General features: G+C 46.9%; 1 protein-coding gene across 5 annotated transcripts in view; it reads right to left on the reverse strand.

Annotated features, from left to right (window-relative positions):
* KDM4B (lysine demethylase 4B) overlaps window positions 1-25,662 on the reverse strand; it is a 74,775-nt gene that overhangs the window by 40,957 nt on the left and 8,156 nt on the right. For all 5 annotated transcript variants that reach the window (XM_053999321.1, XM_053999320.1, XM_053999317.1 and 2 more), the window contains exons 2-7: window positions 23,421-23,571; window positions 21,147-21,322; window positions 20,092-20,206; window positions 18,647-18,840; window positions 3,438-3,487; window positions 697-800 (exon numbers count right to left, since the gene is read on the reverse strand). In XM_053999321.1, coding sequence (XP_053855296.1) covers window positions 697-800; window positions 3,438-3,487; window positions 18,647-18,840; window positions 20,092-20,206; window positions 21,147-21,322; window positions 23,421-23,561 — 780 coding nt within the window. In that variant the 5' untranslated portion in view covers window positions 23,562-23,571. The remainder of the gene's footprint in view (window positions 1-696; window positions 801-3,437; window positions 3,488-18,646; window positions 18,841-20,091; window positions 20,207-21,146; window positions 21,323-23,420; window positions 23,572-25,662) is intronic.

Here is a 25,662-nt window from a genome sequence, read left to right on the forward strand (position 1 = left end):
CGTGGCAGGGGTGGGACTGTTTGGGATTTAAGGTCCCTTCCCACTCCATGAGTCCATGAAACCAGTTTGGAGCAGGCCTCTTTGACACTTCCCACATGCACAGGCAGCTCTGGCTCCATGTGCTGGGAACACTCAGCAGCAGCAGTTTGAGTGATTCTGCACAGATACAAATCCCTGTAACCACCCCTGGCTGAGGAGATTTACTTCTTGCCACAAGACTTTAAGCACATTAAAACGATCATACCAAATAAACATGACCCCTCTTTTCAAATCAGGGCTTAAGAACTGCAGGGATCTTTCCAGGCTTAGAGCAGCATGAACACTTACACAACAGGGAACCAGCACAGCCAGCTCCACTTTGGGTCACACTGGATCCACAAGAAAATAAAGAAGTGTTTCTGAATCACCACTGGGGTTTTGCTGCCTCTTGATGAGCCAGAACATCCTTATCAGCTCGTCCCTCTCTACCTGAGAGGTTCCCTAACTGCCAGAGTTTGTTCAGTGACAGCTTTTCTTCCCTTCAGTGTCTCAGCCAAAGCCCAACCCCTCCTTTTTGCAGGCAGACCTGGTTTGAACACCGGGCTGCCCTCAGCATAACAATGCCCTTGGAAATGAAGCCAATTTCCCCCGGTGGCTCTGCTGGATTGATTCCTCAGGAGAGAGGTGCTGTGCTGCCAACAGCCTGCAGGGACCTACCCTGTCAAAGGGAATCCCGTATTTCTTCAGGATGGAGGGAGAAATGAGGGTCATCTTGTGACGGAGGAAAGCATCACATCCCTGAGAGCTTCCTGGGAAAAATCCTGTGGAGACATTCAAAGGAGGAGCATCATGTTACACTGTGACAGAAATAACTCACAGAAGCAGGTTAGTTGTAAAAGGAAAGAAAAAGAACTAAAAAAGGCAAACTTTATTTTCTGACATCACTATATATAAAATAGCAAAAGTGGCAGTGGATTGGAGGATGGAATTGCCACCTCTCCAACCACACTGGTCAAACCAACATCCATCAATTCTTTCTACCCACAAAGAAGAATGTAAAACAATCTTTGTTTACATGAACAGTGTGAGAAAATTCAGTAGAAATATGTAAGTATCAGAAGGTATAAGAAATTTTTAGAAGAACTTTAGAACTCTCAAAAAAACAGGGTGACAACTACAGGACTGTTCTTGGGAAAAAAAAAATATAATCTGCTACATTCCAGATCAATCTGCCCTACATATGGCTACCTAAAGGGAAAAAATGTTAATATTCAGTGAAAAGAAAGGAAATATCTCTATCCCAGGCAGTGGCACGAGGGACACATTTACAGTGCTCACCAACAAGTGGCAGAGGCAGCAGGACCTGACCCAGTCAGCACCTCAACACCACTAAGTTTTAAATTCTACCACTGAGTTATTAAAAGAAATCACAAATAATTAAGAAAACGAAAACAGTGGTAAACACTGACCAAACCTCTCAATGGCAGCTCAGCCAATGTAACCCAATTTTTCTCATGATCATGTCCTTCCCTGCAAGTGGTTGACTCCATAACAAACTGTGTGTTTGTAGGGACTCAAACCCATCACAGTTTAGGAAAACAAATAACCCAAGCTCTGGAACCAAAACTAATTGATGAGACATAATGGAAGTGGTTTCAGAAAGTCAAAAGGATTACTGGATTCCAGGTTTTCTTATATTTTTGTACTAAAAGCATTTCAATTCAAATTATGACTGTCTGCTACCCAGTCTGAAGTCCCTCTCTGCAGTTCCTCTTTTTAATGCACAGTTTAAGTGGCTCTCATTAAAGCCACTAATAAAGAAGCACATTTTAAGTGATTAGCACCAATAACATGGCAACACATTAACATTCTCTCCATGGGCTCCATGGCTCTCCCAGTGAGCCCATTTACAGCTCAGCTATTCATTTTCCATATTAATTGCACACTCATTTCTCCATGGTAAACTTCTCCCCACTGATGCACAGGACAGGGGAATGGCCAGGCAGCAATTTTGGCTCTTTGCAGAGTTAAATCATCACCCACCCAGCTTCCAGAGGCAGGAAACTAAAATAAAGACCAGATCATTGATAATTTGCTCCTGGTTTTAGAGCACAAACCATCTCCGTGCCTCAAAATTGATCATCCGTAAAAATTAGTTACAAACAGCAAGAAACTTATTATTGCTCCTGTCAGACTTGGAGTGGTATTTCAGAGTCTGCAGAACACAAGTCATCTGATTGATTGACTTCTAATAAAAATTACTTTTCTCATCTATTAAAACCTGGCAAATTACTGAGCTGTAGTTTTGAAATGCAACATTTCTGAGCAGCCATTTCCAGTGTTATTTGTATTTAGGGATCATGGAGCTCAGTGCCCAGGAGAACAGCACCAAGCCCCAGGACACTCATCCCCAGTTATTCTGCATTTTACCCCACATCATCAGCTGCATCTCTTGACACCCTGGAGTATGCTCAGCAGGAAAAGGCAGTACAGGAATTTGCCTGCTTTCTGAGAAATCAGCATTAGAACTTCTTTCCTTTTGCATCAGAGTAGAACCTTCCAGATTTTCCCTGCCTGCTCCTACCTTCACCACCAGATTTAAACCACCCCAGCTGCCTCACTGGAGATGAACCACGGAGATTTGGAATTAATTATTCTGGGCTAGCAGCTTTTTTTAGCTGGGCAGCTCCTTGAACATTTGCAAGTGAACAAAAATAGAAACAGCACCAATAAATTAAAACATATCCAATTCTGCAGCCAGACATCTTCTCTGAAGCTTGAGAGGTGGGAGTTTGCCACAGCTCAAAGTAACTCTCCCTTCCCCTCACTTCCATTTTCCTTTTCTTTTTTTCTCCCTTTCATTTTTTTTCTTTTTAATATGAACTTTGTGGCACTGAAAAATAAAGGAGGAAGAGGCTAAAATAAAAGGAAAACCACCAAATACAGAATGTATTTATAGGGTGAAGAAGCAATGGGTACAAATAGGAAGAGGGGAAATTTAGGTTCAATATCAGGCAGAAAATGTCTTTTGTGAGGGTGGTGAGACACTGGAACAGGTTGTGGCTGCCCCATCCCTGGAGCATTCCTGATCCAGTGGAAGGTGGCCCTGCCCATGGCAGGGTGCAATGAAAGGATTTTTAGGGTCCTTTCCAACCTAAACCCTTGTAGATTAAACCCATTGCCCAGACATGGGAGGATTTGGCCTCAATGCCTCAAAATTCAAGGGTTTTTTTTAAGGAATTTTAGTTCAAGTCAGGTTTAGTTTAGTTTAGTTCAGGTCAGGCCATGCCAGGAGACTGAGGCTTGGAGGGAAGAGCTGCAAGGGAATTTTCCTGACAAGTTCTCTGGCTCTGAAGCTGCTCCACCAGCTCGGCAGGTTCCTCAAGCAGCCCTTGAAGTCACCAGCAGCCTCAGTTGGTGCCAGTCCTTCCTCAGCCCAGCCCAAAGCCAGGGCTCACCTTTTGCCAGGCGTTCCAGCCTCTTGCCGTGCTCTGGGGGAATGGCATACCTGGGAGGAGGGAACAGAACAGACAGAAAGCAAAATATCAGTCTTTAATGTCAAAACAGTGAAAGGAAAAGGCTAGGAACAAGTGGGGTAATAACCCTCAGCACAGCACACAATGGCTGGCAATAAAACCAAAATTCTGTATGTCTGAAAGGCATCAGTAACACACAATCCATGGAAAAAAAAACCAGCATTTAATAAAAGTCCTTAGATATTTTACATGAAGTGTGTGTTTTCCTGCCATTTTCTCAAACAGCATCACAAGATTTCACAAGGTAGAAGGAAAATGGAGAAGACAAAGTGATGACACAGCACTGGAAACCCCAGAAATAACTGAGTGCAGGGAACAGCAGGAGTGTTCTCCATGGGGAAAATATCTGCAAAATAAAACTGTGCTAAATATTAATAAGCAAGAAACAGATGGGCTGAAAAGGTGTGAAGGAGGGTCTGTGTGCTTTGGAAAAGAATAAACCTTTTTCTGTGCAAATAACTTTCATTTTCTTCAAAAATGAAGCACAGCTCAAGCAGTCACGGCTCAACCCTTATGTCCCTGCTGGATTTTATTGTCTGATGTGAAATAGTGGAATTCAAGTATTCAATAATTTTCTTGATGAGGTGACCCTGAACATGCAGGGTCTGCTGACGAAAACATCATTAAAGGGTGTAGGGAACAACTTCTACACTTTCTAAAGACAGTTTTCTTAGATTTGGGGTCAGTAAAGTGCAAAAGAATTTGACTGGAATTTTTTTTGGAGTGCAAATTATTGAATGTAATTCTGGAAAAACAATCAACTGTCCCTCAGGTCTCAGACACAGGGCTGGGTGTGCCCAGCATGTACAAACATCAGGGACGTTTCAAATGGCTTTTTCTTCCCAAAAGCTGTTAGTTCTCTTAGTGCTTTGAGGTTCACAATATTCTCAGGAGCAAAGCCCAGGTGACAAAGATTTATGTGTTCAGGTTATAAGAAGGGAACTGAATAGCAGGACACATTTAAACGTGTTTAACATGATGACACACAATAAAATTGCCAATGGAAATTTGTAAATCATTGGTTACATTCTGCAGCAAATTAAATATGGCTCTCCCTGCTTTTTGTGACAGAGAATTCTGAGAATTTACATTTGTGGGAATGGCATTTATTGCCAGCTATAACTTCTCTTCAAAGTGAATAATAAAAAATGCATTATTTTTGCTATTTCCAATAAAGATGTCAAACCCATCCTTCTCATTATCCCACGCTGGGATCAGGATATTGCAGGAGGGGACTCAACAACAGGTGCCCAGCACTGCCCCTCCTGGGGTGGGGGCTCAGAATACACCTGATTTTGGGGGATTTCAGCCAGACAAATTCTGCATTTTCCAGTGTAAAACTGTAACTGGAGAGGAGCAGCTCGAAGGCCCAACCTGTGTCAGGAAATCAAACACACCTGTGCTGGCCTGGCAGGGGGGATGAGAGCACACAAATCCCACACAGGGGCCTTCAGGGTTTAGGCACTAAGCTGATTTGAACTGATGGCTTGAAAAAAAAATTAAGGTAAAACACTATGTAGCACCTAATCTTGTAAAATAATAAATGCAGCAATGGACTGCCAACATTCCCTGACCAAAGTTTGACAGTGCCTTAAATTGCATAATTATCAAACAATTCAATTTCATTTGTCTGGGACAAAGCTAGTGGCTTTTATTTTACAAAGACCATTCATCACTTACATAAATGTGATAAAACTAATCCCGATCCAAAGCTCCTTTGTGGGATTAATGTCCCTTAAAACAGGGAAATGAGACATTCCATTCCTTCTGGGAAAAATGCTGAAGGATTGGGAAAGAACTAATTTATGGCTACAAGGCTGCTGATGATTAATGTAATATCCCCAGTCTACAATGCAACCTTCACTTAATTAGTGCCTGTAATTGGGAGTTGTAAAGATAAGATTAATTGAATCTTGAGGATGTTAAAAGTTTAATACATTGGAACACGGTTATTGTGTTATCTGAAACTGCAGCCTGCAAAAAGCCAAGCGAGGCTTCAGAGAACAGCCCATGGAGAGACAAAGAAAAAAGACTTGCTTGGATAGAAACCAGCCAGAGAGGAGGAATTTCCAGCTTATAAAAAAGAACTATATGTAATAATATACAAATGAAAATACCCCAGCACAAAATGGTAATAGCTGACTCCAATTTTAGAAATTAACTTTTTTCTTTGGGCCAGTCTTTAGGAAGCAGAGCCTACACATCCCTCTGCATTTATTCTCAGGAATTCAAAATATTAACTGCAGAAGAGAATTAAAAGTAGGTCAAATTCTGCTTTAAGTTATGCTCACAAATCTGACTGATTTACATAAAGATAGGCAATAAAGACAGATTTTGGGCTGCTATTTAAAACTAGGAAGAGAAACAGAAGGCTCCTGCACGTATGGCACAGATTGAGCTCCATCTACACACAAAATGATTGATTACGAGGCAGAACAACAATGGAAAGATTAAAAATTGCTGCAATCCAAGGGGTGCAGTCACTGAGCAATGAACACCCAGCAAGGGCTGGCCCAGGGTGCCACTGATGACCCCTGCTCTCTGTGAGAACCAGCACTCCTGGTGTCCCTCAGCACACTTTGTCACCATCCCCACAGCTGGGGCTCAGCTCAGCTGCAAAACCTCAATTCCACAGGCAAGCCACAGGTAAAATACATCCAATAATTTCCTTTTCTACAGGCATGACTTTAAGAGCCCCCAGTGCTGGGAACACTGACCTGGATGTGCCCCTCTGGCTCAGCCTGTCCCCAGGACAAGGGACACTGATGGCCACAGAGCCAAACCAGCAGCTGGGAGGAGATAAATCAAACCTCCAAGGCACTGGGCATGCAAATCACCCTCCAGTTCATATTCCAAGGGTCAGCCTTGCACAGGGTGAGCAAGACAAAGGGCCAGGCTTCACCCAAAACCCTGCCACTCAGCAGTTTGGGGATTACAGCAGGAAAAATGTGCTGCTGCTCTGCCAGGGAGCACGAGATTTATACAGTGGGGAAAGAAAAACCGGCTCGAGATAAAAAAAGTTATAGTTCTGTGACTCAAATGTCATCTTACCCCCAAGTCAACAACCTGAAAGTAATATACTGAGCCTTTTAAATTACTTTTTTCTACTTTCCACGAAAACAACAGAAAATCCCTGAAGTGGATCAAGTACCACTTGTACACATCTAGAACTTGCTGTTCTGTGGGAAAGACTCTCAGCTTCCAAACTTATTTCATGAAACCTAATTCCAGCATTTCTGATCTCTACTTCCAAGTAATTTTCTGAGTTCTCGAATTAGAATCACAAATCCAAAAGATTTTGCCACAGAGCTATAAATGTGTTACAAAATTATCTTCCTGGAGTGGTGGCTTGCTTTTGTTAATATGGAATCATGGAATCCCAAAATGGTTTGGGTTGGAAGAGATCTCAAATATGCATTTCCATCCCTGCCATGAACAGGGACACCTTCCACTGTCCCAGGCTGCTCCAAGCCCTGTCCAGCCTGGCCTTGGGCACTGCCAGGGATCCAGGGGCAGCCACAGCTGCTCTGGGCACCCTGTGCCAGGGCCTGCCCACCCTCCCAGAGAGGAATTCCTTCCCAACATGAGTTTAACTGGACAGTCCCCTCTCTATCCTTAACACAAAAGAGAGGTCTGTCCTATTTGCCATCATAGGATACCATTAATAGAGCAATTTTCTTGGTGTTTTGTTTATTCCCCTGGAATGGGGCTTGATGGATGTGGATAATTATCAGACTATAAAAGCCAGCAAATGTGCTATTTTCTATCGCTCTAAATCATCAAACAAATAAAGTGTGAAACAGCATTTCTGAATACAATTTTCCCCTCTAATGGTTTAGAATTATTATCAGGAACAATGAGAATAAATAAGCAAATGTCTTGTGAATTAAGAATTAAACAAGTGTGTCAGTAAAAAGGAGCATTCAGGCCATCCTGGGATGCACGGATGCCTTTGGAGGCCACCAAGGAATGATGGAACAGGGAATTCACTTGGGCAGTTTCCCTGCTCCTCAGGGACCTCCCAGTCCCAGGTTCTCCCATCCCTGCTGCTTCCTCAAAGGGAGCCAGCTCAGTTTTGGCTTCCAGTGGCCAAAAAACTAAAACTTCATCCCTAGCAAAGGCCTGCTCATAGCCATTTTCTCCTTGTTTAAGAGGAATTTTTCTCACCTGAATCCATCCCTGCCTTTGGCAGAGGACCAGACCATCCCGTCCCTTCATCCAAAGCTTCCAAGACCTTTTCCCACCCCACTGTCACTCCCAGAGTTTTTGCTTGTTACACCTTGTTCCACACCTCACTTACACTCTCTTGCACCACCACAGAGCAATTAAGCAGTGATTAGTTCACCAAATCCCACATCCCACTCTCTGGGAGTCTGGGCTCCATGGGCAGGGGAAGGTTCAACCACAAAACTTTGGAAATGTCACTTCAGTGCCATTCCTGGGAGAAGGTAAGAAACTCAATTTCACAGTGTCTGCACAAGGTCTGCCCAAGCAGGCCCCACACAGTTTAACACACCATAATTATGGAATAAGGAACAGAAACAGAACGGGAGCAGCACATTTAAAATGTCCAGGCCAACGTGTCAAGCTGGGGTGAGTTATCTGTCTTCAAAGCAGATTTAATTGTGCCAAGAACAGTGACCCTTTAAGATTCAAATGCCAGCCTGCTCTGAGCCACACAGGCAGAATGAAAAGCTGCTATTTCAGCCTCTGTAAGGCAAAGGGTGCCCATAAACCCAGAGTCTGAACCCTGACCTTCAACTTCTTTAGCCCCCACGACAGCAGCAAAGCCTCCAAAGAAAACCCCTTGGTCCATCAGGAATATTTATCATCCAACAGAAGCATTAAGAACCAGCATTAGCACAAGGTGGTCCCTCCCTGCAAAGTTCAGATCCTGCTCCTGAGGCCTCATTTTTCTACAAGGTAAATCATTAAACAACATCTCCTCACTGTGTCAGAGCAAAGCTCAGGGTAGAAGTGGGGGTTTCCATGCTAGAATCTCCCAGAATATCCTCAGCTGGAAGGGACCCACAGGGATCAGAGACCAATTCCTGCTGTGCAACACTATTTTTAAGCTGTTTTGCCTGTATGAGGGGAAAAAAAAAAAAAAAAAGATAATTCAACAAGAAGAACTGATTGTTCCTTTGTTGGTAGCACTGTCACCTCCCTTCCATGGTCACCTCTCTTCTCCTCACCTTTACCCTCCTCCATAATTAACATCCCTTCATCCCTCTCTCCCAACAACTTGTTAAAATACTGAAATCAACTCCCTTTCTTCTTTTCCTCATCAAATCTGATTTCCAGCCCACACTGAATGGGCTGGAAATCTCCCATTTCCCTTCTCAAGAGCCTGGTTAGGAAAGGAGAATCCCTGGCCTCCTTCTCCTCTCCCCTTCTGCTGTGGCTCCTTCCCATCAGCAATGCAAACCCTGCCTGGAGATAAGATCACACAGGGACCAGAGAGCTCCTTGTTCCTAGCAAAGAACCTTTATCAAGTGCCTGCAGTTTTATCTTGAACGGATCATTTCACAGGACAATTGATGATGGAATTCAGTATCTTTAACCAGCAGTGTCAATGATTTCAAATAATGACATTTTTATTGAAATACACCCAGAGCGAGAGATAAACACAGAGGCTGGGGAGTATCAACTCCAAAAGCCATAATTAGGAGTAAATAGATAATGACAGGACCAAATCACAACCCCAAAACACACCAAACCCACCTGCCTCCCACAGCTGCTCAATGCAACCCTTGGGGAAGCAGCACAGGGAGAAAATCAGGGCAAACCTGCTCAGGAAGGGCCTGGGCACCACCAAACAGGGCCCATTTCACTCCAGACAATCCCTTCTCCGCACACAGGACTTTCTCATGATCCACAATATGAAGAAATGGCAGCGATTTTGCTGCCAACGGAAGAGCAGGATGAAAAACTTCCTCCTTCCCCAAAGAAACTGAAGTTGTGACTGCAAACTCTCCATTTGTTTTCCAGTAAGGATGGGCAGAATATCTCAGGTTACTCTGAAGCTGGGATCAAATCCCTGGAGATTGAGTACTGGAAGATTAGAGTCAAGCCTAACTTGTGCCAATCATGTACTTCTGAAAGACTCTTCAACCCTTAGAGTTGCCTTGAGCTAGAAATAGGATTAAAGAGCCATTAGTTTCAAGAAGTGACATTAGACAGGAGCTTTTTAAAATTCTGATTTTAAAGCAATATGAATTTTCAAGAGGTACAACTGAGCTCCAAGATTAGCACAATGGGCTACTTTCACTGTGACTCACTAACCCCCGACTCAACGAACACAAAGAGGAGATTTTTCCAGAACTCCAAATGCAATTTTCAAATACATTTTGTTAAAAGCAGAGAATTTAATGTGAACAACCATCTGCTCTTGGAAGGACTCGCAGTGCCCCAGTCCAGTCAGCTCCACAGCACAAGTGCCAGGCACAAAGCACAAAATTACAGAGCACATTGGAGTCTCTCCCTCCACGTGTAAAAATAACCCATAGCCTGCCTCTGCCTGCAGTGAATGAGCAGCATGAAGGAGTCATTTTACTAAGAAAAGGTGTTTGGGGAAAAACATTATGAAGTCATTTACTCATTCACTTTAGCCAAGAAGATAATTAGTACACAATTCAACAGAGATGAATGACTACAATATTCATCCCCTTGCCATTCCCCGTTATTTGTTTGGAAGAACCTGTTCACATCAGATTTATTTCCCTAAACTGGCAATCAGATTATTAATTACTGGTTGTTTTTGTAGTGGATACCATACAAATAGAAAGAAAAGCAAAGATTATGCTTCAAAGAGCCTGTATTCTAAAATAAAAGCTCATTTCAGCTCCAGAAACAAGGAGAAAAAAGGTAACCAGGGGAGATCACAGCTATCTGTGCCTTGTACCAAGTGACCTGTGTGAGCTGCCTCCCTCACCGGGCACAGCAACATGTATTCCTGAAAAAACCACGGATAATTGCCTCCAGCAGAACAAAAGAAATTTGCTCATGAGTAATGAAAGATATTCTTAGATTAGGAAACCCCTTGTGCTAGAGGTGCAATGCCTCTACACACACACACTCTTTTCTTTTCTGAGGAGAAAAAATCCAGCATTCCAAAGGTTTAATGCTCCTCATCCATCAAACTGCACTGTTCCCAACTACAACTGCTTTGAAGTGAGAGCTGTGTTCTTGTCAGCATCAAAGCCACAAGTGTTGTAGCTGAGATTTGATAAAGATCACTGACACAGTTTGTAAAGTTTCCTTTATTTCTCCTGTTTGATCCCCTTTGTGTGGCTGATTGGGCAGTTGGAAATGAAGTGGATGCAAACCCAGCACATTTATTCCTTGGAACATTAAGGGGTTAATGAGTGCACAGCTCTCAGACAGCACCGAGTGCTATTTAAGTGCTGTCATTACTACGGGCTCCTCTTATTTTAAACCTCACTTGTGCTGCACTTGGCATCACCCCTCGACAATTTTCCCTGCTGAGTAAAGAAAAAAAAAAAAAAAAATCCCCGCTGATTTCTGCCAACGTGTTAACAAAATGTGAGTAAAGACAAAGCTCTGCAGCACCACTCCTGGTTCCTCCCAGCCTTCCCAAGCCCTGCTTCCAGCTCTGTGCCAAGCTGGAATTTGCAAGCTCATTGTCCCACGGGGAGTCAGATCAGGCTGAAGGAGTGAGATGGAGCATGGAAGCACATCTCCCTCCCCTCCAGTCTCAGTGCTCTGCTCAAAAGCCTCTGTTATTAAACCAATCTGTGATCCTGTCAGACTTCCATAGATCTTCATTTCAAACCAGGCCTGAGCTCTGAGCAGACACTTTCAGAAGGCAGGAATGGGTTGGAGCAAGAGCCTTCCTGGATCAAAGACCTGCTTCTCTCAGTCCAGCTGGGGCTCCTGGGCTGACAGCAATTCCTGCAGCCACAGCAGGGACCAGCCCAGGATGCTGCTGTGGAAATGAGACATGACCCCAGATCAGCACCTCCTCCTGCTAAAATCATTCTGGAAAGTGCCAAGAGGAACCACAGGTGGGAAGGGTCTCCTCTTTGCTGGGTCAGGTACAACAGCTCACAGATGAGCCTCAACCTCTGAGATTTCTAATTTCAACCAACGGAACAGGCTCAGTAAAGATGGACATGAAATGCACCAATTGAAAACTGAAATAGCAGCAAAGCACAAAGTCATTCCATGCCTTTTGCAGTGGGTTTGGGTGAGAATAAAAACCAAAGAGGGCTCTGGAGGGGAGGCACAAACAGCTGAGTGAAAGGGGTGCTGAGGCTGAGATCAATCCATTTGTGCCTCCTCAGACAAGTCCCACAGCTGATTCCATCAATCCCAGGGTCTGACCTGACCTTCATGGTATTTTCTCTCAGTTAGATGAGGGTGAATGAAGCAAGGCAATACTTGAGTCCTAACTCCCCAAATCCTGTGCCTCCTCTGCAGCAGAAAAATGACCTTTTAATAATCTATCTACAACAGCCTAATGAAAGACCACAAAAACCTGAGTCTATTAAAAAGAGAAATCTCCACTATTCCAGTTGCAGCACCTGATTGGGAAGATAATCCAAGCCAGAGCTCATTCAGGTCCTGGACAATGTGGTGACCCCATGGATTCTGAAAGTAAACCAGCAGTGAGCACTGTCCCCTTCCTGAGGGACCCCCCTCATCCTTCTCCCACAGCACCACCTCCAGGAAGAAGGGCTGGGGAGCTGGGCTGGGAGTGGTTTGTGTTGATTAACTAATGACTGCAGGCTTGCAGGGCTGGATTAATGACTCTCTGCTCTCAGTTATCAGGGAATTACAGGGGGATACAGCTCTGCATCCCAACACATCCCTCCTTCCATGCATCTCCCAGCAAACCCACATGCACACAGATTTTCAGTGCAGAAAGCCCATTCCAAAGCAGATTTCACCTTCATTTTAGAAAAGTCAGGAGAGTGAAAAGCTGTTCTGCCTGGCCATACTTTATCTCACTTTCCTTTTATCCTTTTTAATGAATATCCCTGTTCCTTTCTCTCTCCCTTTTATCAACAAAAAAGGGTCTTGCTCTGCCAAATCTGCCTGAGAGCAAATGGTGTTGCAGTTAATCTATAAATCAACCATCACCATAAATTCTGCTCTTTCTCCATCCAAAACAGCAGAGCTGTAAAACAGATTACATGGGACAGCAGAGGCAGGAAGGAAATCTGGGAGCTGTGAGGAGCTGCCATCATGTCCAAATGGCCTTCCCTGCTTCTCCTTTGTCCCCACTCCACCCAAAAAGCCTCCAAACCTCTGCTGCCAGGCCTGGAACACTTTTAGGAGCAAGGACACCTCACACACTTCCCATGGAAGATGATGCAGACCTTGGGGATTGAGGAAGGAAAGGCTGCAGAATCTTCTCCTGAATTCCCTAACACCAAGAAACAGGAAAAGTGAAACTCAGAAAAATAAAAATTCTCAGTGTGGAGCATCAGCTCCCTCAAGGGCAAATCTCAGCTGTGATTCCAGCTAATGCAGCCTAAGGAATCTCAGGATCTCCAGGGTGCAAGGGCTACTGAGACCCCAAAAACCAACACTTGCAGTGACATCTGATCCCTGCAGTGATTCCAGCAGCCCGGGCAGTGCCCCCGGAGGGGAGGGAATGATGGGAGGCAATAAATGATGAAGGGACAATGGCCTGGCCCCTGCAGCCACACAGTTCTGTAGCAAACATTAAAGCAGCTGCTTGCAATGGGATTACACCGAGCCCAGGGAACATCTGGGAGAGTGTTAAAGCAGGGGGCAGAGCAGAACATCACAGAGATGGTGACAGGGGTGAGGGGCAGCATCCTGCACAGCAAATGAGCAAAGTTAAGCTCCATGACTGTATTAGGTCATTTTCCTCCTCCAAGGCAGTTTTCCAGGGATTAACATTTCCTGTCCTGAGGGGAGGACAGGACAAAAGTTCAGCAAAGAAAGCTGCAGTTCTTGCAGACCAGAGTGAGAAATAAAACCAGGGAAATCCTCAGCACTTCAGATCTGCTGCTGCTTCAGGAGGGGCTCTCAGCCAAGGCCAGAGAGGGCTCCTTTGAGAATTCCTCCCAAGGGAACACCCACGTCCTGGCTGGAATCTCCCCTCACAGACCTGGTAGGAAAGGTGAGCTTTCCCTGCTGACAGCAGCACTACCAGATACTACAAATGCATTAAACTGTAAATGCTACAAGAAAGCCATGGAACTCCTGAGTGGTTTGGCTTGGAAAAGACCTTCAATCCCATCCAGTGCCACCCCTGCCATGGCAGGGACACCTTCCACTGTCCCAGGCTGCTCCCAGCCCTGTCCAACCTGGCCCTGGACACTTCCAGGGATCCAGGGGCAGCCACAAGGAGGATGTGCCCTCCTTGACTGGACTTGTCCCACCCAGGGAGCCTCACTGGGCACCTGGAGGGAAGAAAGCAGAAATTCTGAATTATTTTAACCAACAAAGGTTAGGGGTAACTCCATGGACTCTCAGGCTTGCAGTCCTCAGACTTTCACCAGACAGAATTCCAGAAGTGTTTCTGGAATGTAATTGTATCTGTGACCAGTGCTTCCAACTAATCATATTATTTTAAAGTTCTTTTGGTAATTTGTCCTTAATTCCACACAAACTGCTGTTCTGGCATAAAGTGTACTTTGTGATATCAAAGTCAAACAGATTAGGCATGATCCACTTCCAGCGAGGGAGTGTTTTGGAGAGGAGATGATATAACTTAAAAGCTAAAGCTGGCTCCCTGTTTTAATTAAAGGGGATTAAACATCCATCATGATAAGGGAAAAGGGACATTTTATAAAAATCAATTACCTTCCTCAGTGTCATTCTGGTTTAACACCTGCAGTTTCGGAGAGAAGGAAGAGTGTAACATTGCACCAGCACTCAGGGAAGGTAAATTAACTACTGTTACAGCAAGATCACAAAATATCCAAGAAAAATAACTGTATCACCCAATCAGGTGGTATTGACAAAACAAGATGTTACACTGCTAAAGTGTATCAGGCAAATTCACAATACTCAGGTTCAAAGTTTCCCTGCAGCACTTCCCCACGCCGGGAAGCCTCCAGGTAAGGATTGCACATCTTTATGGAGATAAAAGGAAGTGCTGGTGGAGCACCTCAGCATCTAAAAATATTCTTTTGGAATTGCAAAGGCTAAGCCACATCCATTCCTCAATAAAATGCCATAATAACCATGAAGAATGAGGCTTGGCACTCAGCTTTGTTGCTTCTGTCATTATAAAATCAGTTTCTGCTTGCACCGTTTGACAATATGCTCAATTTTAGATCTCACACAGGAGTGTATGAGGTAATTATACACAATATGTATAATTGATACAGCAAAAATTCCCACCATGAGAGGTTTAATATGGGGCTGCAGAATTAAATACATTTCAGTCTTTTCAAAAGTTTGAGACTATGAAAAGGTGGCAATTAAATTCCTAATGCGAGAGGGACATTTTACTGTAATTTGAGAAAAAAAAAAAAAGCAAGTGAAAGGCTGGATCTGGCAGCTCCCTGCCTGAGGGGCTTCACATGAGGTTACACAACTGCTCCCAACTCTGGGGGTGCTGCATGGGAAGTGCCCACACCTCCCATGCTTCCTGCTCAAGCTGTCAGACTGATTTTCCAGCTGCAACAGCAGCAGTGTGAGAACAGTGAGGAGCAGAGGCTGTGTCTGGGAACAGCACATCCAGAGGGAAAATCCCCCTGGAATGGGGTGAGGCCAGCCCAGAGCAGGGTGGGATGAACACAAACAGCCCTGCTGCAACAGCAGAACTCAATAAACAAATGCACTGCAATCTACAGGCACAGATAAATCATTCAATGAGGCTGCAAAGAGGAAAATGACTGTTCTCCATTACCCCCTTGCTCTCCCTCATCACTGGGTGACCCTTCATTGCTCAACTGCTTCTCTTGGTGCTGAAGGAGCTCTCGAGCTGCATCCATCCCAGTGCCCCAGCTGAGTGCAGCCCCTCTGAGTGCTGCAGCCTGTCCTGCTCTGCCAGGGCCAGCCAGGGAGGGCTGGCAGCAGCACCTCTGCAGTGACAGGGACACTCATTCAGCACGGACTTGTCACACCAGGCAGATGCTCTTTAGCCTGTCCAAAGAAGCCACTTTCAGCTGGTGAAGCCACACATTGATTTTACCTGCAATCCCAATAGGCCCCAAAACAACTGTCTGGTAGGGGGGGAAACCCAAAAATGCAAAGACAGAAATGAGAGACACGAAATACTCAGTAATGATCCCCCCTGGCCCAGGAGAACAATTGCTTTGCCACCCAGAGATGGTTCTTTGTGGTCCAAACATTCCACCCATAGCACCCTGAGAAGGAATTTCAGCTCTCCCACAGCTCTGCTGTGAGGAGGGACTGCAGGAGCTGGGCCTGGACAGTCTGGGGAAGGGAAGGCTGAGAGAGGATCCCATCAATCCATACAAACACCTCATCAATCCATGCAAACATCCCTAGGGCATCAGAGGATGGTGTCTCACCCCAATATGAGGAAGAATTTCTTTCCATGGATGGTGGCAGAGCTCTGGGACAGCTGCCCGTGGAGTCTCCCTCTCTGGAGACATCCCAAACCCACCTGGACATATTCCTGTGTCACCTGCTCCAGGTGACCCCACCGTGGCAGGGGTTAAACTGGAGAGTCCCCAGAGGTCCCTTCCAACCCAAACAATTCTGGGATTCTGCGAAATAAACACAGATTTTTCCTAAAACACACTCAAAAGGAGGTTTGTGAGGGAAGCATCTCCATTCTCCCCTTCCCTTCAGAAGGCAGCAGGGCTGGTGGTTCCTCACCCTTCCCACAGCCTGGAGAGAAGCACCCCCAGATAATTTATGGGAGGCATGAAGAAAGAGTTACGGTTTTTAACGAGCAATTTTGAAGCAGATACTACCAATATACAGAGTCCTTGGTTCCACTGAATAAATATCTCTGACAGCCAAACAATAACTCTGCCTCTTATTTTAGAGCTCAACCCCAAACTGGTAGACTTTGTAACTCTCCACACTCCTGCTATTCCCTGAGGTGCTTCCAAGATGATCACTGTCAGAGCCACAGAGTCTATAAAAAGGATGAAGGAAGCTGGGAAATTTCCACAGAGGTGGTGCCAGCAAAACAGAACGAACATTTTAGCCATTCCTGAGCAAAGCCAGGCTGCAGCACTGGAATTCCAGCAGTGCAGTCCAAGAGCTCCCCCAGCTGAGCTCTGGGGCAGCTGCAGTCACTCCCAGAACAGCTCAGGTACCTGGAAAGTTCCAGATCTGCTTCAAGGGGATTCAGATTTACTCTTTGCAGCCAATGCTTGCTCAGAGAAGAGATGGAGAACTCCTTAAGAGGAGTTGTCACGGTGCAGAACAAGGAAGGAGGGGCTTGGGAAGTGGCAAACTCCTGCCTGATGCTCAAGGGAAGAGCAGGGAGGCCCTGCCAAAGCAGCAGTGGCATCCTGTCACAACCCATCCCATTCTGTGTCACCTACCTGTGAAAACTCCACTGAAAGGGAAAAGCTTCTGCTCCAAACATGGCCTGTCTTCAAAACCCTCACTTTTCCCCAGCTGGGGCAGCTTTAGAGGAGTGACTCTAACAAACACAGGATGGCTGGAGAAAGGATGGAACAACCCAACCCAAAGCTCAGGCCAGCTGCTGCCACCCCTCGTGGAGCAGCCCAGTCCTGCTGGGACTGTGCTGGTGTCCCTGAGCCCCTCCTGGGACTGTGCTGGTGCCCCTGAGCTCCATGGGCAACAGGGATAAGGAGCTTCCCATGGGCTGTGGCACCATCTGCTGGAGAAGGGACCAGGAAAATGAGTTGGAATTGAGGGATTCTGGAGGAAGAACTGACAGGATCCGAAGTGAATCATATTCTGAGCTGGAAACCCACAGGATCATCTGTCCAACCCCTGGCCCTGCACAGGACATTCCAAAAATCCCACCCTGTCCCAGAGCAGTGTTCAAATACTCCTGGAGCTCTGGCACCCTTGGGGCTGTGACCATTCCCTGACAGTGTCCCAGCACCCTCTGGGGGGAAGAACCTCCCTGGGATCAGTCACATCCCAGTCATAATCCAGAAACACATTTCTGGAGCTCCACCTTGTTTAACAGAGGTATCACAAGAGATTCTGCAAAATCCTCATGCATCTGCCTCAGACAGTGAGCCCAAGGTTCAGGAATGCTGAGAAACAGATTTCATGACGTGTTGGAAGGATTTTAAAAATTCCCATTCACGTTCCACAGAGTCAGCCCCTCCCTGCACCCCTTTCCAGGCCTGGAAAAGAGCACTGGAGCCATTCATTTACAGCCTTCTGGCTCTTGGGGGCTTTTATGTGCCACAGGCACCAACACCCAGAGCCACCAGGGAGCCATAGCCCTGAGAGGTGGGAGGATCTCGTCTGCCACTGCCAGGGCACGGTGACAGCAGAGCCTCCCTGTGACATTTCTGCTCCAATTTGCACGCAAATGTCAATATTTATTAGTCACATCAAGATCTTCAGCAAAGCTCCCCTGGGTTGCTGAGTCTCTGCACTTATACTTTGAAATTGCTTTTAAAAGAAGCATATTGGCTCTTGGTAACTTATCCCAGATTTCCTACATTCTTTATTTCATCCTTAACTATCTACTGCTTTTGTGGGAAGTTATTTCCAACCAGTCTATGCATCAACAGTGTTGAAAAATGCTTTACCATCATGCCAAAAAATGACCATGGAAAAGTAACCTTTTCACTTAACTTGTCCCTGGAGCTGTGAACATATTTATGTATTTAAATAATGGAAATCTGAAAGTAACAGATGTTTCCTGCCTAGAGCACAGTGCAAGAACAACAGTGTTTCACTATTACAGTGTCTCTGAAGCATCCACACATTCCCATCCCCATTTGCTCTCCTGTGCATTAGTTTGCAAAAATCCCCAAGTGCTGAAATCTGGTTTTAATCGTGATGTCAACAAGTCTCCCTAATCCTGCTGAAAGTCAGGAATTAGGCCTCTGAGCAAGCCAGCATGAAAGAAAGTGAAATTGCTTTTAAATGTAAAGTAGGAGGGAAGAGGAGAGAAAAAATGGGAATTGAGAGATTAGGTAAACCTGATGGAATTTGGTAGAGCTGGGGAAAGGATATTTTAGTGGTGTCCAAGAGCCCTCACTTACCAGGATTTGGGCTCCCCAAAATGCAAGTAGTTGATGCTGTAGAGATCCATGTCCTCTGTATGCCAAGCAAAAGTTGTCTTCCACATCCCAAAGTAGAGGTAGGGAGTGTTCACACCCTCGATGATGATGCCACACTCGTGTTCCACCATGTCCAGGAGGGTGTTCAGATTGCCAATGTTCCACTCATCCACGTCCTGGAACCCATCAGAAATGGTTTGTACTGGGAATGTCAGGAGCAAGCACAGCCCACAGCTCCCTCCCAGTGCCTCAGTGTGCAGGTACTGGTGTCACCTGCATTAACAGAACACCCCCTGCTTCCAGGAAGGTTTATTTGATGCTCCTCTCTGACCACAGGCAAGAGGCAGCTCCAGCACTCGGAAGAGGCTCTTGCACTGTGCAATACCCCAGCAGTAATTAACTATTCTGGTAATGAACACAGCATAAACTCAGGGTAAAGCAAACTCCTCTCAGATGTTCTTCCCCTGATCAGAAACACCTCAATGTGCCCAAAGGGGCAGAATCTTCTGCCTCAGCTCAGAGCTTCAGGTAAAAACAGGAAACCACCTGGAGAACAGTTGTGCCTGGCTGTGTCCCACCCTGATCACAGCAGGGAAAGGATGTGATACTCCCACCCAAGCACCAAATCCTCTGCATGTCTGCCATGTCCATGGCTCTGAGCAGCTCAGATATCTCTGCTTATTCTAATTAATCCCATATTAAACCATACTGATAATAAAAAGACACTCATACATTCACACACAATCAGACAGCACTCCAAAAAAGGCCACTTCCCACTCAAAAGAAAACTACAGAGGAAGAGATTTAAATTATCTGCCTAAAAAGAGTAAGAAGAGAGAAACCTTTATCATTTACAGAATTACTTGAAGCAGAGGATGAAATTTTACCATGGAAAAGATTAAACAATTTGAATTGTAAAATAATTCAGTGTGCAGGTGCATTGTATCCTAATGGAGCTGCCTACAAGGAAAAAATCCAAATGCAAATAATTTAAAATCCAAATGCAAATTATTTATGTTAAGAATCAAAAAATATTTTTGATGAAGCACCATTTCCTTGAAATGCTGCTTTTTTCTGGCTAAGGAGCTTCAGCAGAAATCTCCATTTTTATTCCCTTAAGAAAGAAACAAAACCCTAGGCACAGACAATTTTTTTGCCACAGTCTGCAAAAGAATTTGTTTAAATCACACTTTTCCTCATTTTTCTACTAAAAGTCAGCTTTTCACAGCTTCCACTGACTAGTATCCTGAATCTCAGGGGAGATTTAGTCCCACTTTTGTAATGAGGGGGAAAAACCAAAGGCATTGGGTTTTTTTTAGGGTGGCTACATCAATGAAATTCTGAATTACTGCTCCATAATAAGAAAAGTGCAAAAAGGAAGTCAGTGTCCGTGTCTGAAATAAATAAAGGAGAAGCACTGCACTTACTGCATCGTACAGGGAGCCACTGATATCAGCCCCATAAATGGGAGACACAAAGGTGAGATTCTTCCAGTACTTGCGCTCCAGGTCCTCAAAATCCTGGTGGCGAGGGGTGCAGTACCTGCCAGGGAACACAGGGATGTCAGGAGTCCTGAGAGCAGCCAGCACAGCAGGTGCTGAGGGTGCATTTCACCTTTAATTCACAGAATTTCTGCCTTTTCCACCGCTGCACAAACCTCTCTGGGCAGGCTGAGTGACAGGATGTGCAGCATCACATCCCCATCCCAAGGTGAGGTTACCCCACAGCTCTCAGGTGGCAGGAAAACTCCAAAGCTGATTATTCTGGAATGGCTTGGCTTGGAAGGGACCTTAAATCCCACCCAGTTCCACCCCTGCCATGGGCAGGGACTCCTTCCACTGTCCCAGGCTGCTCCAGCCTGGCTTTGGGCACTGCCAGGGATCCAGGGGCAGCCACAGCTGCTCTGAGCACCCTGTGCCAGGCCTGCCCACCCTCCCAGGGAACAATTCCTTCCCAATATCCCATCTAAACCCACCCTCCTTCAGCTTAAAGCCTTGACTGCATAAACTCAGTGCTGATTAAAACCCAGAGTTCTCTCTAGAGAACTCCAGACTCTGGAAGCAGGATGAGACAGCAGTTGGCACATCCCAGCTGACTGAAGTGCCCTGCAGAGTCCCCAGGCACTCTGGAAGACACTTGTGTCACCAGTCTCAGCCCAAGCACCCCAAGGTATTTGAATTTCCATGGAACACCTTCTCCAGAACAGCCAAGAGATCATTTTTTGGTCCAAGCCATTCTTTTCAGGAATATTCTCAGCCAAACACTGACCTTGAACAATCCTTCTACGCCAACTCCCAGAAAAAGATCCGAAATACACCAAAACCCACCAAGTCACAAACTTGTCTGAGACTCAAGGAAAAGCAGTTCCCCCCAAAACGCTTCACATTTCACATGGCTGCATTTTCTTGTCAGCTAGTTTGTGGAAAGAAAAGCTTCCCAGGAGCTGCCCCATCCCCACTTTGAAGCCCCTCCAGCCACGCACTTCTCGCTGTTGGCCAGGCGCCGGTACTCGCCCACAGTCATGGGCTTCTTCTGGATGTTGTACTGGGTGAAGAGCCCTGACTGGCCCGTGACCACCTGCTGGATGGGGGCTGGGATCACCATGTCATCAATGTCATCGTACGTCCGCCGCGGCTTCCACTCCTTGGGGGGGATCACCTGCAAGGGGGGGACAACAAAAAATACGGAATTGTTACGGACGCTGGAGCTGTGGGTTTTGGTGGGCACCATGGGCTCGACTTCCCTTACAGGGCTCTGAACTGCAGCTGCAAGAGACACAAAACTGACCTGGAATGCTCAGATTAATCCTACAAGTAAAGTCATTTCTTTACAATATCTGGAAGTCACCAACAAGCTCTATTAAAATAATCTCCCTAGCAGAGTCCTGGAAGGTAATTGCTTGTACACTTGAGTGGACAAGGAAACATTCCACACAGAGCTCTTCATCAATAGCCAGCTCTCTTTAGAGCAGCAATAAACCCAGTAATTGACCTGTGTTTTAGAAGAAATAAGAATTATTTCATGCTTAACAGCTTTATTTCTCCACTGTGCTTTATTAAGGCCAGCTAAACACCACTCCTAACAAGTCCTTGTCAGAACAAATGATCTCATCAGCCTGTGCTGACATGGCCACAGAAATACCCTTTCTAATCACTTCATCTTGGAGTTTTCCAAGCAGTTCCCTGTCAGGTACTGGAATTTAGAAGCTTCACATGAAAAGTTCTCATAACCAGAGGGTGCTGGGCACTGCCCAGGCTCCCAGCCCCAAGGCTGCCAGAGCTCCAGGAGCTCTCAGGGATGCACAAGATGGGATTGTTGGGGTGTCTGTGCAGGGCCAGAAGCTGAACTGGATGATCCTGTGGGTCCCTCCCAACTCAGGACATTCCATGGCTCTACAAAAGCCCTGTAGCTCCTCTCCTTTCCTCTCTCCATAACCAAACCAGAGGTACAGTGTTGCAAAAAACACACTGTGCTCAGCTCCATGAACACAAACAAGATCTCGGGCCCTCAGAAGACAGCTCCACCTCCTGAGGAGCCCTCACCTCAGCCAGCTCCTCACCTTGGCCAGCCCTGCCCCGAGCAGCCCTCACCTTGGCCAACTCCTCACCTTGGCCAACTCCTCACCTTGGCCAGCCCCTCACCTTGGTCGACTCCTCACCTCAGCCAGCTCCTCACCTTGGTCAACTCCTTACCTCAGCCAGCCCCTCACCTTGGCCAACTCCTCACCTTGGCCAACTCCTCACCTTGGCCAGCCCCTCACCTCGGCCAGCCCCTCACCTCAGCCAGCTCCTCACCTTGGCCAGCCCTGCCCCGAGCAGCCCTCACCTTGGCCGACTCCTCACCTTGGCCAGCCCCTCACCTCGGCCAGCCCTGCCCTGAGCAGCCCTTGCCCTTGGCCAGCCCCTCACCTTGGCCAGCCCCTCACCTCGGCCGGGCCAGCTCCTCACCTCGGCCAGCCCTGCCCCAAGCCACCCTCACCTCAGCCAGCCCCTCACCTTTGCCGGCCCTGCCCTGAGCAGCCCTTGCACTTGGCCAGCCCCTCAACCTCGGCCAGCCCCTCACCTCGACCAGCCCCTCAACCTCGACCAGCCCCTCACCTCGATCAGCCCCTCAACCTCGACCAGCCCCTCAACCTCGACCAGCCCCTCAACCTCGACCAGCCCCTCAACCTCGACCAGCCCCTCAACCTCAACCAGCCCCTCACCTCAACCAGCCCCTCACCTCGGCCAGCCCCTCACCTCGGCCAGCCCCTCACCTCGGCCAGCCCTGCCCCAAGCTACCCTCACTTCAGCCAGCTCCTCATCTTGGCTGGCCCTGCCCTGAGCAGCCCTTGCCCTCGGCCAGCCCCTCACCTCAACCAGCCCCTCACCCTCAACCAGCCCCTCACCCTCAACCAGCCCCTCAACCTCAACCAGCCCCTCAACCTCAACCAGCCCCTCAACCTCAACCAGCCCCTCAACCTCAACCAGCCCCTCAACCTCAACCAGCCCCTCAACCTCAACCAGCCCCTCACCTCGACCAGCCCCTCAACCTCGACCAGCCCCTCAACCTCGACCAGCCCCTCAACCTCGACCAGCCCCTCAACCTCGACCAGCCCCTCACCTCAACCAGTCCCTCACCTCAACCAGTCCCTCACCTCGGCCAGCCCCTCACCTCGGCCAGCCCCTCACCTTGGCCAGCCCCTCACCTCAATCAGCCCCTCAACCTTGGCCAGCCCCTCACCTCAATCAGCCCCTCACCTCGGCCAGCCCCTCACCTTGGCCAGCCCTGCCCGGTGGGCTCCCTGGGACTCCATGAAGGCGATGAACCTCCCGAAGTCGCGGAACTCCTCCAGCGAGGGCCGGAAGGTCATGATCTTGCAGCCAGGGTTCTGCGGGCTCGGGTTTTCCGACCCCATAGTTCCAGTCCTGCAGAAGGGACACAGAGGGACACAGGAAGGAAAGGGGCAGGAAAAGATACTGGTTAAAACCTTTGGGGTTTAACTCCCAGCTCTAAGGACCTCCACAGAAAGCCCAGAGAGATTTTTCATTTCCTCCCTCTACTCCCGCAAGGGGGGATTTGTAAGAACTACCCTCTAACGTGGACATGAGGAGCTTCCAACCAAAAATCCACTTAGTCAGGAACTCCTGATACCAGGATCACCCGAGAGCTCGGACAGGGGCTAAATATAGACCAGGGGCTTAACATCTGCCCCCAGTTCACCACAGAAAGTGGTGCCTCATCAGGATGGTGTCACAAAAATAACAGCTTCTCACCACCCTCAGCTTTGTCAGTGTGTAAAACTCGCCACCCCGCAAGTTTTCCACCAAAATGCTTCACCATTTTCTGTTTAGGTTCAAACCCAACAGCTTTCCCCAATTTTGGGGTTTTTTCATGTGCTAGACTACATTAAAAATTACAAAATTAAGGGTTGCTTTTTTGGTTTTTTTTTTTTAATGTAGCTTCATTACACTTTGTATTTGCAATGTACAGAAATAGAATGAAATGTCAAGCAAGCCTCACAAGAAATACAGAAGCACAACTCCAAAACATCCAAAACAAACTCTCAAACCGTTCAGGATGAAATCACAATTTTTAAAATAGACTTTTTTAAGGATATGCTGGAAATCTGTAAGGGAAATAAAAGGGTTTAGTGGCATTTCAGCTGCAAATATCCCCATGGGAGAGTTCTCCATGTGAGGAGCTGCAGCAGCTCCACACCCCGAGCGCTCACGAGATGGCAGTGCTGGGCTGTGGAGGATGAACTGCAGGAAAACAGCTCCTGCCAGACTTTTACATGGAATAAAAAAGCATTTAAAGTGCCTTTAAACTGATTTCAAAGCAGCCAAGAAGTATTGCAGATGCTCCTGGAAGTACTTGTAGTGTTAGAAAAACAGAAAATAAAGCAGGGAATACTCCCAGATCTGTGTTTGAATGGGTGAGAACTCACTCCTGACACAGCCAGTGCTCCCAGCTCCTGGAATTAAAACCAGCTTCACACACTAAAGTGGGCAGATTCCACACCCAGGGCACCAAGGTTTCATTTTAACTGGGTAAAACTTTTCATTTCACAGGCACGTGAACAGTTTTGAGCGAAATTTTAGAAGCCAAAAAACATTCGAATTTTACACGGGAACTTTTATGCAAATGTGTTTCAAAACAGGGATCTGCAAGTCTCACGTCCTTCCCCAAGGAGTATTTAAAGGAATTTTATGCATAAAATCACAGCTTCTCATAGGCAGAAAAGCCCTTCCCAAGCCAGGAGCCAGAGATGCAGAGCCCAGTCCAGAATAAAATCAAATTATGAATCCCAGTATTGTAGGAAATCCCAGAGCAAAACCAATTGAGGGAGAAAAATACCATTTCACCCCTTTCACCCCAAGATACTTCCCATTTCCAACAGAAATTGTTGCAGTTTTGAAACAAAAGGGCCATTTAACCAACCCCTCCATCTTCAGGGTGGCCCTGCCCAAGGAGATCCCCAACCTTGCCAAACGAGGAACAAAAATTGCCTTTTGAGAACAAAAGCTTCTGTTTCAGGGCCAGCACGTGAGGAGAAGCAGCAGATTGATCCGTGCCCTTGGGAAGGCTTTCCTACACAAATGTTTTGGAGGAATACAAGCAGGAAATCCCTGGGATGAGCCACGGGAGCTGTGGGGACCCATCTGCCAGAGGTTTGCTCCAATCCCCAAAGGCCAGCGCTGATCCCAGGAAAATGGGGCTGAGCTGGAGGGAAAGGGGCTGCTGGGGAAGTGGGACAGGGACAGAAACCATCCCAAACCCTGACACAACCTCCCCGGGAATACTGGGGCTATTTTTGAGCAGGGTCTGGAAATGCCACGGGGCCGAGGGGAGCGGGGAGCCCCGCCAGGATCCTGGGAGGAGCTGGCTCGGGAGCGGCGCCCGAATTCCGTCCTGAGGAGGAGCCCTGCCAGCACCATCTGCTCCAGAGAGGCTTCCCAGGATTTGCAGCTTTACCCACAACCAGGGGGAAAACAAACAGGCAAAGCCAGGCTTTA

This window comes from Vidua macroura, chromosome 26, assembly GCF_024509145.1.
Source record: "Vidua macroura isolate BioBank_ID:100142 chromosome 26, ASM2450914v1, whole genome shotgun sequence".
Taxonomy (NCBI): domain Eukaryota; kingdom Metazoa; phylum Chordata; class Aves; order Passeriformes; family Viduidae; genus Vidua; species Vidua macroura.